Source organism: Schistocerca serialis, chromosome 4 (genome assembly GCF_023864345.2).
Source record: "Schistocerca serialis cubense isolate TAMUIC-IGC-003099 chromosome 4, iqSchSeri2.2, whole genome shotgun sequence".
Taxonomy (NCBI): Eukaryota; Metazoa; Arthropoda; class Insecta; order Orthoptera; family Acrididae; genus Schistocerca; species Schistocerca serialis.
The window spans coordinates 188,288,062-188,305,649 of NC_064641.1; the positions used below are offsets into that span (position 1 = coordinate 188,288,062).

At 39.2% G+C, this 17,588-nt stretch overlaps 1 protein-coding gene across 5 annotated transcripts in view; it reads right to left on the bottom strand.

Moving 5' to 3' along the window:
• Positions 1-17,588, bottom strand: part of LOC126475247 (inositol polyphosphate-5-phosphatase A) — a 327,646-nt gene that overhangs the window by 26,119 nt on the left and 283,939 nt on the right. For 2 of the 5 annotated variants that reach the window (XM_050102946.1, XM_050102949.1), the window contains one exon: positions 15,792-15,828. In XM_050102946.1, coding sequence (XP_049958903.1) covers positions 15,792-15,828 — 37 coding nt within the window. Of the gene's footprint in view, positions 1-13,938; positions 15,829-17,588 lie in introns of those variants that run through there. The other 3 variants (XM_050102945.1, XM_050102944.1, XM_050102943.1) reach the window with 3 other exon arrangements.

Sequence of the window (17,588 nt, forward strand, 5' to 3'; positions counted from 1 at the left end):
TTTACTTGTAACAATTAGCTACACCTTTCAGCTACTTCTCTACGTAGTCGCCGTTCTGACTTAGACTTTTGTCATAGCGTTGTACCAACTTTTCAATAGCCTCATCATAGAAGGCAGCCGCCAGTGCTTTCCGCCAATTCTCCACGCTGGCCTACACCTCGTTGTCTGTGTCAAAATGTTGTCTTCAAAGACAGCGGTTCATGTGACCAGAGATGAAACTCAGGGGGAGACAATTGCGGACTGTATTGTGGGTAATCTAACATTTCCATTTGAAAACGATGCAGGAGCATCTTCATTGCCCCTGCAGAATGCGGCTGAGAATTGTCGTGAAGACGAAACAGCACGACAGTTATGTAATGTTAGCTGCATAGCTTCAGGCGAAATTTCTCACCAGGCCCTCGTACTTGGCGGCAGACACTATTTTCTAGACATCTTTACGCACTCACTGCGAGCTCAGAAATGAGAAGAGCGACGTGATGCTAACTGGGGTTATACTAGAGACACTACCCAACACATCTGTGCAAAGCTTTATCGGATTTTCATAGTCATTTCCATTTCGCGACCGATCGGAGCTTACTTTCTGAACGCCCCTCATATGTTTGTTAAGTATGGTACCTAGTAAGCCCGTATAACGTTTTGTAGAATGTAACTTTTTGTTGATTGGATTCTTCATTTTTGTTTACCAATTAATTTGATAGTGTGATGCTTTATTTCGTATATATGTTTTTCACGCTTACACATTTTTTTCTGTAGTCTATTGAAAAATGTATAAATGAAGTTTTACTGTAATATCTATGACTACATAATTACTATCACTCATCACATGTGTTATGCATCAAAACTGTGGCACACAGATCATGTAGTATTTCTGATAAGGAAATCCTGGAAGATGAACTTATATCAAGCTAGAAAGAGATCTTGAAGCAAACTGTTACCATTTACAACAGATTCTGAATGCACTAACGATACAATCAAAAGTGAACTTATGGGTTTCCTACCAGATTTCTTTCCTCACTAAGCATCAGGTGAAAACAATTTTTCACTGTACACTGAATATGGAAGTTGTTCTTAGTTCTGTCAGCCACGATATATGCTCCACAAGATGTAGATTTACAAGATCCTCTGTGCATTCTGTGGAATATCAGGTAGGAAATACAGTGTGTTCACAAGAGACAAACTATAACAGTAATGGAAATTCCTGCATGGAGCAAAACATAAAATACAGGAAAAGCAACCAACCACTCATCTATACCGTATATATATGTGGAACACAGTAATATGTAACATAAAACAGCATTCTTTGATACCACTTTAAGTTTAGCCAAATTGAGTGGATTTATTCCCATAAATTATATAGTCCTTATCTGTGGATGTCCAGAGAGATTTCTGACTGTTACATACAATTTTCCATAATCATACGTGATTGGTCGTGACCTTGCAACTGGCCATGACATCTGGCAGCTGACATCCCTTACAGCCTATGATGACCCCTTGGGTCCAACTTAATACGCGCACCTAGATGCAGGTGCCCTGTACTTGCACTGCCAGCTGAGCAGGTCATCTCGCAAGGTTGGTCACCTGTGCCCATGTGATATTTCAGGTGGACCAGTGCAGTATCTTATCTACAGTGGTCCTGTCAATGAGGATGGACCTATTAAGTGGCAAAGAAGCTGTCTAGCACTTCCTCAGTTGGCGTCACCAGACTGTCTGGACCACATACTAACCCTCTGAGTTAGAGGCCAGCTGGAAGGAAGTAGTGGTCAGATGTTCAATGCTATTTCAGCAACAGAAGGCCTCAGATTGTAACAATGTAAACTGTGGACTATCTTCAGACACCAGTGTGCAGAGTGCTCCCTTAATTGCTAATATCTTAGAGAGACCATGGCTGATTGATACTATGAATACATCTCACGCTAACAATGGGAACTTGTTCCCGGTTTTTTGCAAGTGCTGCTCAAGTGCAAAACAAACTGTTTGCTGGCAGCCAAACTTGATACCAGGGCCTGTAGGAAGACAGGTCCTACAGGTCAGGCAATACAAATGCAAAGGAGATTATAGAGAATAATGGGTATAGTAATTGCACAGAAATGTTAAGATTAAAATAAAACAGAAAATGGTGGAGAACAGCACCAAACCAGTTTGGGGAAAAATAATATCATGAGAAAAAGTGTGAGATTGTTACGTTTACTATCCACATCATCATTTAATCTAAAAAATGAATGCTAATGGCCCTTAGACAATTGCCTAGTACACATTCAGAATTACTTGTAAGACTTTGGATGATTCTCCATTAAAGGTAATGTACTGCATTCTGCAACTGCTACAGTATAGCACAGAAGGCAACAAAAGGAAATGTGTGATGAGACAAACAGAAACGACACTCCTATCCAAGGACAATAATTACATTGAAGTAACAGTGATTTATGATGGTCTCTGGACATTACAAAAGGTGGCACTTGGTCCTTAACCCAATGACATCATATTTAAATACCCTTCTGGTTGCTGTGAAACCAGATTTAATGCATATATGGTAATACGACTGTTTTCCATGTCAATTAATATGATTGTTGGGTTGGTAGACAGCCTTTTAAATGTAGAGCACCACATCAGTTTCCTCTATGACCACAGCTTGTCATCTGACGTGATTGGATTAATAGGGCGTGTGATCACCAGTGACAGCAATGCATGCTTTGCAGTGTGCTTTCATGCTGGCCACAAGGCTGGTAAGAAGGTATAGTGATAGGGCTTCCATTCTTCCACCAGCACGGTTGACAACGGCTGGATGGTCATTGGTGCATGTGTACATTTTGCAATGTGTGTCCCCAATGCATCCCAGATGTGCTCAGTAGGATTAGAGGTGGGCAACGATCAGTTCTGTCCATTCACAGAACATCCTCTCGTTCCCAGAGTTCCTCCACCTGCACTTTTTGGCTAGTCACTTATTGTCATCCATAAAATAAATTCAGGGCCAAATGTACTCCTGAAAAGACCCACCTGGGGAAGGAGTACAGTGTCAAAATAAAGCAGACCAGAGAGTATACCGAGTTGAAACATTTAACGGTCAGTGGGCCCTTGCAACATTATGCTTCCCCAGAGCACAAAACCTGGTCCACAAAAACTATAAGGTTTGACACTGTTCCTGGGTGCATTAAGTGTTCCACGCCCCTCACCACATGATGACATATCCTGAATCACTACTCAGAATGAATCTGTTCTTATCTGTAAAGAGGACATGCTCCCACTCCTTGCTGGTCTTGTCTCTATGTTCTTAGCACCATTTCAAACAGTGTACTGATGTGTGGGAGTCAGCAGAACACAATGTACTGGTCATCAGGCAAAGAGACTGTCCCCATGCAGTCACGGTGCCACTGTGGAGACTGTTGGCCTTGCAGTCCTGTTACATATGGTTGCAGTTGTACCCACTGTTTGATGTGAATCTCTTCTTGCCTGTTGCACAATGCAGACATCTGTTGCTGTAGTTGACCACCTCCTCTCCTTCAGGCAGCAGTGCCAGTGGTTTGGAAACACTGGTGTGAGCAACACCAATTCCTGGGCTAATTTGCCACACTTCAACCTTCTTCCAGTTTTTCACTGATTCTTCCCAGGATGAAGTCATGCAAATGTCTCCAGGCCATGTTGCAATGAAGAACAGCACTCAGTGCACCATAACTGCTCACCGATTGACACACCCCATTCCTTCAACTGTGTTGTGTAGTTGGGCCAGCCACATTTGGGGCTTCAGTCACAGTGTGTGACATCCAACTTTCTGTACACAACTGGGCAAAATGCCCCCACACTTTCATTCATTTTCACCAAGAAGTTAACTTACTACTTTATCTATCTTGTCCTTTATTTTTTCATAACAGCACATTTTCTTGAGCACACATCAGTGTGTGTAGTGCTAAATCAAAGGTTTTTTCAAGAATATAAAATCCATGGCTAATAGGATTCACATATTGAGAAAATGAGTTGGGTTTCACATGTTCAGTGTGCTCAAAAATGATAACAATCACAGAGATAAATTTGTTTCAAGTAAGTTACTATGTTTGAACAAAAATTATCTTGTAAAATACCGTTACAAATAAAGGTGAGTGACATAGGACGATACTTCTGTGGCTGAAATTCCACTTCATTCTTCAGCTGTCCAATACAGTTCTCTGCTTAAGAGAATGGTAGGAACTTAACTGTGGAGATAATTCACTGAAAAATTTTGAATACAACCTGACAGGTGGTGACATTGTGGTCCTCAGTCCAATGAATGGTCTGATGTAGCTCTCCACACTAGTCTATCCTCTATAAGCATAGTTACTGCAACCTACCTCCAGTTAGATCTGTTAATTATTTTCAAGCCTTCATCTCTCTACACAGTTTTTACACCCTAAACTTATTTCCATTACCAAATTGACAATTTCTTGATGATCAGGATGTGTCCTATCAACAGATTCCTTTTTTTAGTCAAGTTGTGCCACAAATTTCTTTTTTCTTATCCGCACAAGGTGGGATTCCATGCAAATACCTTCAGAAAAGACTTCCTTCACATACTGTTACATCTAATGTCAACAAATGTCTCTTTTTCAGAAACAGTTTTCTTGCTATTGCCAATCTACATTTTACATTTACATCAAACTCTCCAAGCTACTGTATGGTGCATGGCATAGGGTACCTTGTACACTCCTAGTCATTTCCTTACCTGTTACGCCAAGGAATAAAGTGAGGGAAAAGTGACCATCTATACACCTTTCATTTTACCCTAATTTCTCTTATCTTCTTGAACCGTATGTAAAATGTACATTGGCAGCAGTAGAATTATTTTGCAGTCAGCTTGAAATGTCAGTTCTTTAAATTTCCTCAATAGCATCTCATGAAAAGAGCACCATCACCCATCCAGGGATTCCCATTTGAGTTCACAAAGCATCACCATAACACTCACATTTTCGTTGAACCTACCAGTAACAAATATAACAGCATGCCTCTGACTGGTGTCATTGTCATCCTTTAATATGAGCTGGTGGGCAGTAGTCAAGAATGGGACACCCTAGTGTTGTATACATGGTCTCCTTTACAGATGAACCACACATTCCTAAAATTCTCCCAAAGTTGATCATTTGCCTTCTCTACTACTTTCCGTATGTGCTCGCTCCACCTCATATCGCTTTGTGATGTCACATCTAGATATTTAATCAATGTGACTATGTCAAGCAGTACACTACCATTGCTGTATTAGAACATTACAGGACATTTTCCTTCTCATCTGCATTAACTTACATTTATCTACCTTTAGAGCAAGCTTACATTCATCACACCAACTAGAAATTGTGACTAAGTCATCTTGTATACTACTAGAGCCACTCAATGGTGACACCCTGTGTCTGGCATCATCAGCAAACAGTCACAGTTTGCTGCTTACCCCGTCCACCACATCATTTATGTATATAAAGAATAAGAGCAGTTCTATTGACTTCCCTGGGGGCAGTCCTGATGATACCCTTGTCTCTGATGAACACTTGCCGTCGAGGACAATGTACTGTTTCTTAGGAAGTCTTTAAAGCACTCACACATCTGGGAACCATTCCCTACATTTTACAAAGGGGCACAGCGTCAAATGTTTTCCAGAAATCTGGGGATATGGAATGCACCTGTTGCATGGTTCACAAGCTATCACATGAGAAAAGATCACAAGTGATGCTTCCTAAATCTGTGCTGATTTATGGACAGAAGCTCTTCTGTCTCAAGGAAATTTAGTATTTTTGAAATGAGTATGTCTTCAAGAATACTGCTGCAAATCGATGTTCAGTATTTCGGTCTGTAATTTTGCAGGTCCATTCTTTTACCATTCTTATACCCGTGTCACATGTGCTTTTTTCCAGTTGCTTGGGAAATTGCACTGGGCGACAGATTTGCAATAAATACAAGCTAAGTAAGGAGACAATGCCATAGCGTTCTCTGTAAAACTGGACTAGGATTCAATCTGGACCTGGTGACTTTTGTTTCTAACTTTTTCAGTTACTTCTCTATGCCAGATATGCCTACTACTATATCCACCATACCGGAGTCTGTATGACAGACAAATAGTGGGATGTTCGTACGATTCACCTGCATGAATGATTTCTTAAACATGAGACTGAAAACTTTGGTTTTAATTTTGCTTGCAGAATTACTGCTGTATGTTGTGAAGCCACAGCTGACTGGTAACAGATAAGACATGGAAACCCCCAGGAGCTAGGTGAAGGCAACATCTAGCCTCTTACTGATGATGACACCATGTAATGGTTTTCTTTGAAAAGTGCTGGAAACTATGAGACTTCTTATGAAGCCTCAGGTAAAAAAAAAACCACCACCATACACCTGGCTTTATGGTACAATCCTGTTGAGCTATCTGTCTGGTGGAGACACTTTTGTGATAATTGCTAGCCTCCCTAGCTCTCCTCTCTTATGCCTGCCACACTTACTTGTTATTAACAAGATTTTTTTATTAAATGGAAACAACCATTTATGCAGACATTGAAGTCTCCTTACATGTTGACTGCCGTAAGATTGCTGGCAGACACAGTAGAGGTTCACAAGTAACATCGTGTGCCTGCTGGCAGCTACATGCACCACTCTCTTTAGTACATTTTATAGTGCAGTACTGTGCATTAATTTGTATTTCTTGACTGAGTTGATGCCGGTGAACAAAAAGTCAGGTACCTATATCATGTTCACTGTTTTGAACTTCATTTTTTTGCAACTTTACCCATCATTGAGAGACATACTGTACTAACCAGAGTGGAGCATGCGGCTGCTGTGGACTAAGTTGTTAGGTATGAACCTCTGTTATGTCTGGGGTGGCCTCATGGCAGTTAGTATGTTAATGCATTAACTTTCACTTCATGTATTATGTGGAATATTTTGCAAATAGAGAATGAAACAATGAATTTTAATAAAATTGCCAGTCAAGTGTACACTGCAAATTCATTCACTGAAATGTAGAAAGTAAGTCTCTCGCCCTTACTGAATAAACATCTCTGTAAGGGATGTTAATAAGAATCCGAGGCCAGGAAGGAGGCTGCACTGAGGCTAGATAAGAATCACTAAGTTCTTGCATGTAACAGACTTCCCCAGGTCCCCTGAGATCTGTAACTGCATGCTGAGAAGAGAACTGGTTTAAGTGAAGCATCTATGCAATAGCTGCTGAACTCCAGTCAGTTAGTGATTGTTGCAGCATCTTAAAACTTTAATAACAGCTGCAAACTTTGAGAAGACACACATTATGTTATTCCAATTACAACAGTACGAAATAGCTGATGCCACACACATATCAAAGACTATGTAAAACTATGTGGGATAGTCCTGGTAGAATGTAAATGTTTGAGAAGTAAAAGAGACCACACACTGAATAGCAGAAGCATTGTGGCATCAACATGTAAATATTTCTAGAAGTAAGAGAGACTACTCACTGAACACCAGAAGCACTGAGACATCGACAGGCACACACAAATGTGAAGGAAAACTTGCTAGCTTTTTTACTGTTTGGTGAGTGGTCCTCCACTCCTAAATTATATACAAACCAAAACACACATCAAAAAAAGTTTTGCGTCACCCCTGTTCCCAGAATTCCTGAAGACAGATGTTGACTATGGATATTGTATCACAGACACAGTCCCTTTGACTGTTCAAAGATGTCACTAAACCCGCACAAATGTGTAAACAACCACACATGAGCAGTGCCTATTAGAGGGAGGGGGTCAGACAGCCGATCAGTTTCAGACATTCTAGCAGGAAGGAGGTCCACGACTGCTGTTGTCTGTGTTCAACCATGCCTAGACGGTCAATACTGCGGTTTGATTGCATCTGCATTGTTACTTTGTGCCAGGATGGGTTCTCAACAAGGGAAGAGTCCAGGCGTCTCGGAGTGAACCAAAGCGATGTTATTCGCACATGAAGGAGATACAGAGAGACAGGAACTGCTGATGACATGCCTCGCTCAGGCTGCCCAAGGGCTACTAATGCAGTGGATGACCACTACCTACGGATTATGGCTTGGAGGAACCCTGACAGCAACACCACCATGTTGAAAAATGCTTTTCGTGCAGCCACTGGACGTCGTGTTATGTCTCAAACTGTGCGCAAGAGGCTGCATAATGCTCAATTACACTCCAGACGTCCAGGCCGAGGTCCAACTTTGCAACCACATCATCATGCAGCATGGTACAAATGGGCCCAACAACATGCCGAATGGACCACTCAGGATTGGCATCACGTTCTCTTCACTGATGAGTGTTGCATATGCCTTCAATTAGACAATTGTTGGAGACATGTTTGGAGGTAACCCGGTCAGGTTGGATGCCTTAGACACACTGTCCAGCGAGTGCAGCAAGGTGGAGGTTCCCTGCTGTTTCGGGGTCGCATTATATGCGGCCAACGTACGCTGCTGGTGATCATGGAGGGCGCCGTAATGGCTGTCTGATATGTGAATGCCATCCTCAGACCAGTAGTACAACCATATCGGCAGCACATTGTCGAGACATTTGTCTTCATGGGCGACAATTTGTGCCCCCATCGTGCATGTCTTGTGAATGACTTCCTTCAGGATAATGACATCATTCAACTAGAGTGGCCAGCATGTTTATCAGACATGATCCCTATCGAGCATGCCTGGGATAGATGGACAAGGGCTGTTTATGGACGGCGTGGCCCAACGACTACTCTGAGGGATCTACGCTGAATTGCCGTTGAGGAGCGGGACAATCCGAACCAACAGTGCCTTGATGAACTTGTAGAGAGTATGGCACGATGAATACAGGCATGCATCAATGTAAGAGGACTTGCTACTGGGAATTAGAGGTACCGGTGTGTACAGCAATCTGGACCACCACCTCTGAAGATCTCACATGGTACAACATGCAACATGTGGTTTTCATGAGCAATAAAAAGGGCAGAAATGATGTTTATGTTGATCTCTGTTCCAATTTTCTGTACAGGTTCCGGAACTCTCGGAACCGAGGTGATGCCCAACTTTTTTCGATGTATGTATGTAAGGAATATTTTGTAGGGAGAATTGACTAAGAGAAATCTTTGGATAAGATGGGTGCACTACTTGTTAAATTCAGACCAAAATCAAAGGAAAAACTACACTTTTCTGCATATTTGTCAGTGATTTGTAACTGTGAATTATACCAGGAATGGAGGAGGAGTCCTGAAGTCGATGTTGTCACAACCGAAAAGACAAAGTTAATTTTATTTGAAACTTCCTTGTAGATTAAAAGTGAGTGCCTGACTAAGATTCAAATTTGGGACCTTTGCCTTTGGTAGGTAAGAGCTCTACTGACTTGAGCTATCCAAGCAAGACTCACGAGCTGTTCCCTCAGCTTTACTTCTGCCACCACTTCATTTCCTAGCTTCCAAACTTAATTTTATTTGCCAAAATGATTATGGCCATTTTTTGGGATAAAAAGTTATTCTTTTTACTCATTACTCTGCAAATATTTACTGTAAAATCACTTATGAATACACGTGTGTCTTCATGACAACTGGATGAAAGAAATACATGGGGAGAGGTCTGGAGGAAAGGACAATATCATAATTCATTGTGAAAATTATACCTGCCCTAATGCTTTGAAACTGAAAAAAACTAAGGGACATGAATTTTGAACTTTCCATAAAGTCACCCAATGTGCCAGTTTGGCACCCCCCAACTTCCACATGTAAGATTATAGCAGAAAAGGATGAACTTGAATGGTTTTGTTTCATTAATATTCTTCCTTTACATGGGTAGATCACATAACTAATGAGAAGGTATTGAATAGAATTAGGAATAAGAGAAATTTGTGGCACAACTTGACTAGGAGAAGGGATCGCTTGGTAGGACATATTCTGAGGCATTAAGGGATCATGAATTTTGTACTGGAGGGCAGAGTGGAGGGTAAAAATCGTAGAGGAAGATCAAGAGATGAAGACACTGAACAGATTAAGAAGGATGTAGGTTGGTTGCAGTGGGTACTGGGAGATGAAGAAGCTTGCACAGGATAGAGTAGCATGGAGAGCTGCATCAAACCAGTCTCTGGACTGAAGACCACAACAGCAGCAGCAACAACGACGACATGCATATTGCTTCTAGACACAAACTGAAAAGTATGATCAGTTAATTGAATATGAAGATCAATACTGACCAGATAAAGAGAGAAAATTTCTCTTGACACAAAATAAAGCCAAATCTAATTCCCCTACAGTCACCCAAAGAGAAGTAATAAGCTGTGGTGAAGGATGTGATTGAGGTTTTCAAGACCTGTGTGATAAGGGTAATGTTGGCCTGTGGATGGTTTCCCAGTGACAACTGGTTTAAGGGGAAAATGTTGTTGGGAGTTTGTATCTGGGGTAACTGGGCAGGATGTTGTCTGCCCGTAAAGGTTCTAGCAAGGTTATCAGCGTATCTGGATAATTCCATTTTAACATTAGAGAAACAGACCTATGGGTACCAAAGACATATGGTAACAGATGACAATCATCAAAATTGAGTTACTACTGGAGATTGGTGCAATACTTATGCACAGAGGATTTTTTGGTGATATCAGAGAGATGGAGGCAATATCCAGGAAGGTTGCCCATTAAATTTTGAAGGTTCAGATGAAGCAAATTTAATTTTGATATTCTAGAGAAAAGAGCAGATGTTGGTTGGTGCCAGTGTGTGAATCAGACTCAACAAATTTTGAGTTATTTTTTTGTAACTATTCCCAAGTTTTTTTTTCAGCTCTTCATCCTACTCTTTAACTGCCCCACTGCTCACATCTCTCAAGAGGAATGTTTTCTTCTTAACTTCCTGCTCTCAGAGCCCAAAGACTTTCACAAAACATTATGGCTGAGTCATTGATTATGGTTTTGTTTAACCCAGTGTTTCTTTTATGGTAGGAACCTTAGTGCTAAGCATTTGACCACCATAGTCACATAATCCATTTACCATTCTCTTTCTCTCTCTTTTTATTTTATTCCATTATATGAGTCTTTGTGAGAGTAAGTCTGAAACTGTTAGCAGTGAACCAGTAGAATGTTTGTCCAGTCATTTTTGTCAAGTATTGTTGGACTGGGATTTGTGTGTGTCCCTTGATTTAAAGATAATATGTTTTCTCTGTGAATGTAAAGCTAAGTGTTGGCCTTTTACATGTGTGATTCATATGTATGTTAAACATAATACACTAGAAGTCTTAATCAGCGTTTATAAGAATAAAACAATCATATTTTAATCAGCATACATTGAAAAAATTACTAATACTTATTATCCACAAAAAAAATAAAACACTCCTTTAAGGATAAATAATCTCCAGCATTATTAAACTAAAAAAGGCAATCAGTCAAATGAAATTTAGTTTCCATTTCCCCCAATTTTAACATAACTATGAAAATAAAACTTACTGAATCATGCCTATTAACGAAATATGTTCCATACTGGACTCCCACAATTTTTTAACAGAGCAGTGTCACCACCAAGTCTTCCTACTCACCTTGTTTTAGGATAGCAATGAGAGCCACTCAGCTTTAATTACAATACCTTTCTTCTCACTGCTAAAATTTCGGAAGTTTGCTTGGGTAAATGTATGTGTGGGTTTTCTTTGCTCAAGAAGGCCTTTGTGTAAAGCTAATAACATGTTAATAGTCTGTCTCCAACTCAATGAGTCATCTTTACAGTGAGTAGCAATCTATCTAAACAATGTTGATATCTCAAACTGGAGTTTCCATTGTTTAATGAAGTTTCATCAGATATAAAACAAGAAAATTTGAAACCTACTATCCTTAATAATATTTAGCAGTAAAAGTCATCTTTTGATACTCTTCTTAAATTACACGCTTGCAAAGGAAAACTGAAGGGAATTTCTGTCTATACGAGACACAATTAGTGCATTTTTCTTCCACCCATACAGGGTTCAGAATTTTATGTGCTCTCTCCTTCAGTTTTATCACCATCATTATGATGTCTCAAACCACCAGGAAGCTATGACAAGCATATAACATATATAATATCACTAACACTAAATAAATGATATTATGTGATGCAGAATAATTCTTCTTCTTCTTCTTACCTACCTATCTATACTTATATAAACTGAAGACCTCCATTGCGATTTGGCCTAATCGCAGGGGCTACTGTAGGGATTCTGATACAGTTTCACTACCTGATTCATGAGGGACATTTGTCTAATAAACCTGGGCTCTAAAATGCAAAACTTGTTCAGTAGAAGAGATGTGTTTCACAAGAAATTGTTCATAGCTCTTAAGGTGTACATTTTAGAACCCATGTTTACTAGACTTCTTTGCTTCAAATGATTGTTCCTGTCATTCCTCTCAGGCATCCTCCACCATGTTTTTCTATTTGCATGTGAATGCTAATCTCAAGCTCTACTGTAGGGATTTTGATACAGTTGTCACTAATAGATAAGACTGATTCACGAGGAAGGTTCGTGGGCAGCCGTAAGGCTACCCAACTGCAGCACCAGATCACCACAAGCTATCACTTTTGTAAGGCTGGCACAAGCTACTGCTGACTTCTTAAACAACTTGTGTTGCAGGACATATCAGATATTGAGCTGCAGGACCTATCAGATATCAAGCTGATAAAAACACATTTTTTGGTATGGAGTTAATGTTTAAGGCTATGGGAAAAGATCACACAGAAAATTGCACAGGGCTGGCACTGGAGTCATATGGACTGCAAGTGGCTGTAGCTTGTGGCAACTCTTGCAATTGAGCAGACTGCACCATGCTGGCACTGGAGTCATGTGGACAGCAAGTGGCTGTACCTTGTGGCAACTCTGTTGCAATTGAGCTGACTGCACCATGCTGGCACTGCAGTCACACCCCCGCAAGGGGCTTATGATATTCTTTGAATTTCAATCATAACTCTGTGCAGTGGACCATAAACAAAATTACCACTACACCAGATTAGTTATCCAGTTGTAGATACTCAGTGGTACTTGCTACGCATGTGAAGCCAAAGTGGGTCACTAGTTATAAAATAAAATAAACACCTGAAGATAATACATTAAGTGCTGAAATATGTATGAATGAAAGAAAAATAAATTAATTGTGTCTTGCATGATGTAGAAATTCTCTCCACTTTAATAGCAACTACTATTAAAAATTATCGAGTTTTCTAGACTCTTGAATTAAAGAGATCTGTAGCTGCATTATGAGAAATAATGTTGAGTGCAAATAGGTTTTTACTGTTACACAAGGAAATAACTGACATTATTTGAAAAAAAAGAATGTCATCATAACTATTAAATTAGCAGTAGGAGATAAATTTAGTAACTTTCTGCTGATTTTACTAATTTAAATGTAGCTTCTATAACTACACACAGTACGTAATAGTGTAGTGATAGTTTACTGTTAACATGTTTAGTTAATAACAACTACTTCTCTGTTGTTCATGTATATCTAAGCAAGTCCAGATTCTTAAAATTCTCTATCATGATGGGATCTAGAGATTACACTGAATTGGTGACTGAATAAATGAGTTTCATATTATAATGAGCTACTGGAAGCCTGATTCATTGAATATACAAATAACTAACTGAAGACCTGAGACCACTTGGATTTCTCCATTATTGTAGTACTCACCCTAACCCAAGTCAACTTCTTTACAAGTATAAACTTATGCTGATGTTTCAAGTTCATCCAATACTGAAGAAAAGCTAGGAAGGCAGGGAATATTTTAACCAATAATTACACACAGTGGTTTGGGCAATGATTCATGCATCAGCACAGCATGCACATAGGAGTGAGATATTTATAAAAGATCAAGCTTGTGACTGACTCTCATGGTGCATCACTAATGATTCACTACATTGCTGGTTAATTCTTTCAATAATCATCATTGTGTCTTCACATCTCATTTATTTCCTGAACCTGTTTTGCACCCTGTTCAATAAGGATTAGGTTTTATTTTTCTTTATTTTAGATGAATCACTAGTTATACATAATTCACAGTTTCAACACAACAGAAATTCTGTATTTGGTCATAAATACTGCAGTAAATATAATCAGTCTCAGAGAATATTAACACAGCTGTGCAGTGTCATGTCTTAATGAAAATATATACATATAATATAAAGTATAAAAAATAAATACACCATGGACAACAGCATGCACAAAGAGTTACATTTTGCATACTTTGCCAGTACATAACATATACAAGCAACAACTGGTTTTAACTACTGCCAGCTTTTACTTACAATAAAATTCAACAAACTACTTTCAATCTGTTTCATTCCTTTTTGGCATAGTCAGAGATTCAGTTCATCCACAGTTAAGCAGAAAACCAGTTTAGAGTAAACAACAACATCCTTCCTGTTTCCTTTCCTCCCTTTCACTTTGACTTCTATCACTTTTGCTACCCCTAATACAACAGTTCATTGAAAAAAACTGAAATGGATTAGTGCTTGTTGTGCTCGCATCAGTTTCTATTAACTGAGGATCACCAACCAATGGCTGCCTACTAAAAGAAGGCACATCAAGAGATTCAAGAAGAGTACTAATACTCCTTCCACTCTCCTCAGAGTTATATCTATCAGGAAACCCTTTGTCTAATAATCTAAGTGTAGCTGAACTTGTCTGCGCCTCTACTGGCAAATCTGGTTCTTTCTGTGAACTGAGGACAGAATCACAAATCTCTGATTTTGGATTATTTACAACAACTGCATCACAAGCAACAGAAGAAAGCAGGGTTGATGGACTACTACTCATATGCAATGCAACAGGTACTGAGACTTTGGTGTCAACAAATGAACATTTATTTCCAGTTTCTGTCTGATCAGCATAATTTTGTTTCCTATTGACAGTTTCCTTGGGAAGGTTTACTGCTTCAGAAGAAAGAATGCAATCAACATTCATAATATGTTCACGAGAATAACTAGTTTCATCATCACTAGCAACTTCCTCAAACCAGTCTTCATCAGAGGAACTATGATGACTTTGAAGGCGTACAGAATGAGAACTTGAATCAGAGATCAATCGAACACGGATTTTTGGTTGAACACTGATTGGAGCATGAGGAGTTCCCTTTCTTGACCATGAATCACTGAAGCATCTGCATTTTCGCACTCCGTGCTCTGAAATTTGTTGAGATGATGTAGCTATGTTAGTTTCTACAAAACTCTGTCCAACATTTTCCATACTGTTTGTTGAATAACTTCTTCTGACACTATTTTTAATGACTGAAAATAAGTCACTTGTTTGTGTCAATGGTGTATAATCCATTTGCCTTAATTCAGGATGTTTTGCAGTTGCAACATGTGACAAAGCACCCTCTGCTCCTTCTTGTATTATTCTGAAGTTATCTAACTGAGTACAATGATGAACTTCCTCAGGTACAATTGAATTTGTACTTTGTGTGCAATCTGCTACAGGTTCATATATATTAGTATCAGTTTGTGTATCATCAAATACTTTATCACAGATAAAACTTTCATTTATTTTTTTAACCACATCTAGACACACAGAGGATTCTACATTATCCAGATGTCTTTTATCCAGAGGCTCAAAGGTTTGTTCCATATATGAAGGAACTGGTGACGATGAAGGGGTGTCAACACTTTCTGGTGTATATGGCTCATGCAAAAGGGCAGATTGAGGTAGTGCAAGAAAATGAGTGTTAGGATTTGGTTCTATCACCACATATGTATTTGCTCTTTGGACATTGAGGTTGTGCTTGGAAGGCCAGAAATTGGAATTCCTTGAATTGGTCTCAAAAGACAAAACTGGACGTCCGAAGCACGGTGGAGATTCACATTCAGCATCACGATACGTGCAACATGAGATCATACCTGCATTTGCAATTAGATCCAACTTCAGGAAGACAGGCTGAAACAGAAGAAAAATTGTATGATGCTAGAAAGTTTGAAAATTCCACAGAAATTTTCTTGTCTAAAGCGGTTTGCATGATACAAACAATAACAAAAAGCTGGATTGTTACAACTTTTTTTTAAACAGACACATTGCTGTACATTTTCAAAGAGAACATAATATGTAACCTCCATAAATCTTAAACTTCAGAACCCATTCAACAAAATAAACAAGAAATAATACAGGAATAAACCACATCATTACAAAAATTTGCACAAAAACGGAGTTTCACAGAACAGATTATAGCGTCAACAACAGTATATGTAATTGCTTGCCTCACTTGATGTATTATACATTACCGACTGTCATTAAATTGTAAGCTTCCTTCCAATAGAGGATTGCTGAAGTTTAATATTTAATGCAATATTTACATAATTTGTGAACTATTCCATCAGTACATGGTGAAACAGACATACTAAAAACTGGAAGACACAGCATGTATTTCACAACAATATTTATTTTATAATTTTTTATAAACTGGCTTTCAGATTTCTAGGCCCTCCTCAACAATTAAAATTAAACAGATAGTCCACAAGTTACAGCAAGAGTTCATAGCTACATGAAGATTGCTTTTTGAAAGCTCTGCGACCTTTTATGGTAGTAGTAGTTGTGGTCTTCAGTCCGAAGACAGGTTTGCCGCAGCTCTCCACTGCTACTCTTGTGTAAGTCTTATCATCTCCAAGTAACTACTGCAACCTACATCCTTCTGAATCTGCTTACTGTACTCATCTCTTGGTCTCCCTCTACAATTTTTACCACCAACACTTTCCTCCAGTACTAAATTGGTGGTTCCTTGATGCCTAAGAATGTGCCCTACCAACTGGTCCCTTCTTCTAGTAAGGTTGTACCACAAATTTCTCTTCTCCCCAAATCTATTTAATACCTCCTCATTAGTTATATGATCTACCAATCTAATCTTCAGCATTCTTCTGTAGCACCACATTTCAAAAGCTCTATTCTCTTCTTGCCTACACTGATTATCATCCATGTTTCACTTCCATACATGGCTACACATCATACAAATACTTTCAGAAAGACTTCCTCACACTTAAATCTATACTTGACGTTAACAAATTTCTCTTCTGCAGAAGTGCTTTGCTTGCCACAGCCAGTCTACATTTTATATAGTCTCTACTTTGACCATGGTCAGTTATTTTGGTTCCCAAATAGCATCACTTATTTACTACTTTAAGTGTCTCATTTGCTAATCTAATACCCTCAGCGCCACCTGATTTAGTTAGGCTACATTCCATTATCCTTGTTTTGCTTTTGTTGTTGTTCATCTTACATCCTTCTTTCAAGACACTGTCCATTCCCTTCAATTGCTCTTCCAGGTCCTTTGCTGTCTCTGACAGAATTACAATGTCTTCAGCAAACCACAAAGTTTTTATTTTTTCTCCATGGACTTTAATTCCTACTCGAAATTTTTCTTTTGTTTCCTTTACTGTTTGCTCAATATACAGATTGAATAACATCAGGGATAAACTACAACACTGTCTCATTCCCTTCTCAACCACTGCTTCCCTTTCATGCTCCTCGACTCTTGTAACTGCCATCTGGTTTCTGTACAAATTGTAAATAACCTTTCGCTCCCTGTATTTTACACCTGCCACCTTCAGAATTTGGAAGGAGTATTCCAGTCAACACTGTCAAAACCTTTTCCTACGTCTACAAATGCTAAAAATGTAGGTTTGCCTTTCCTTAACTTGTCTTCCAAG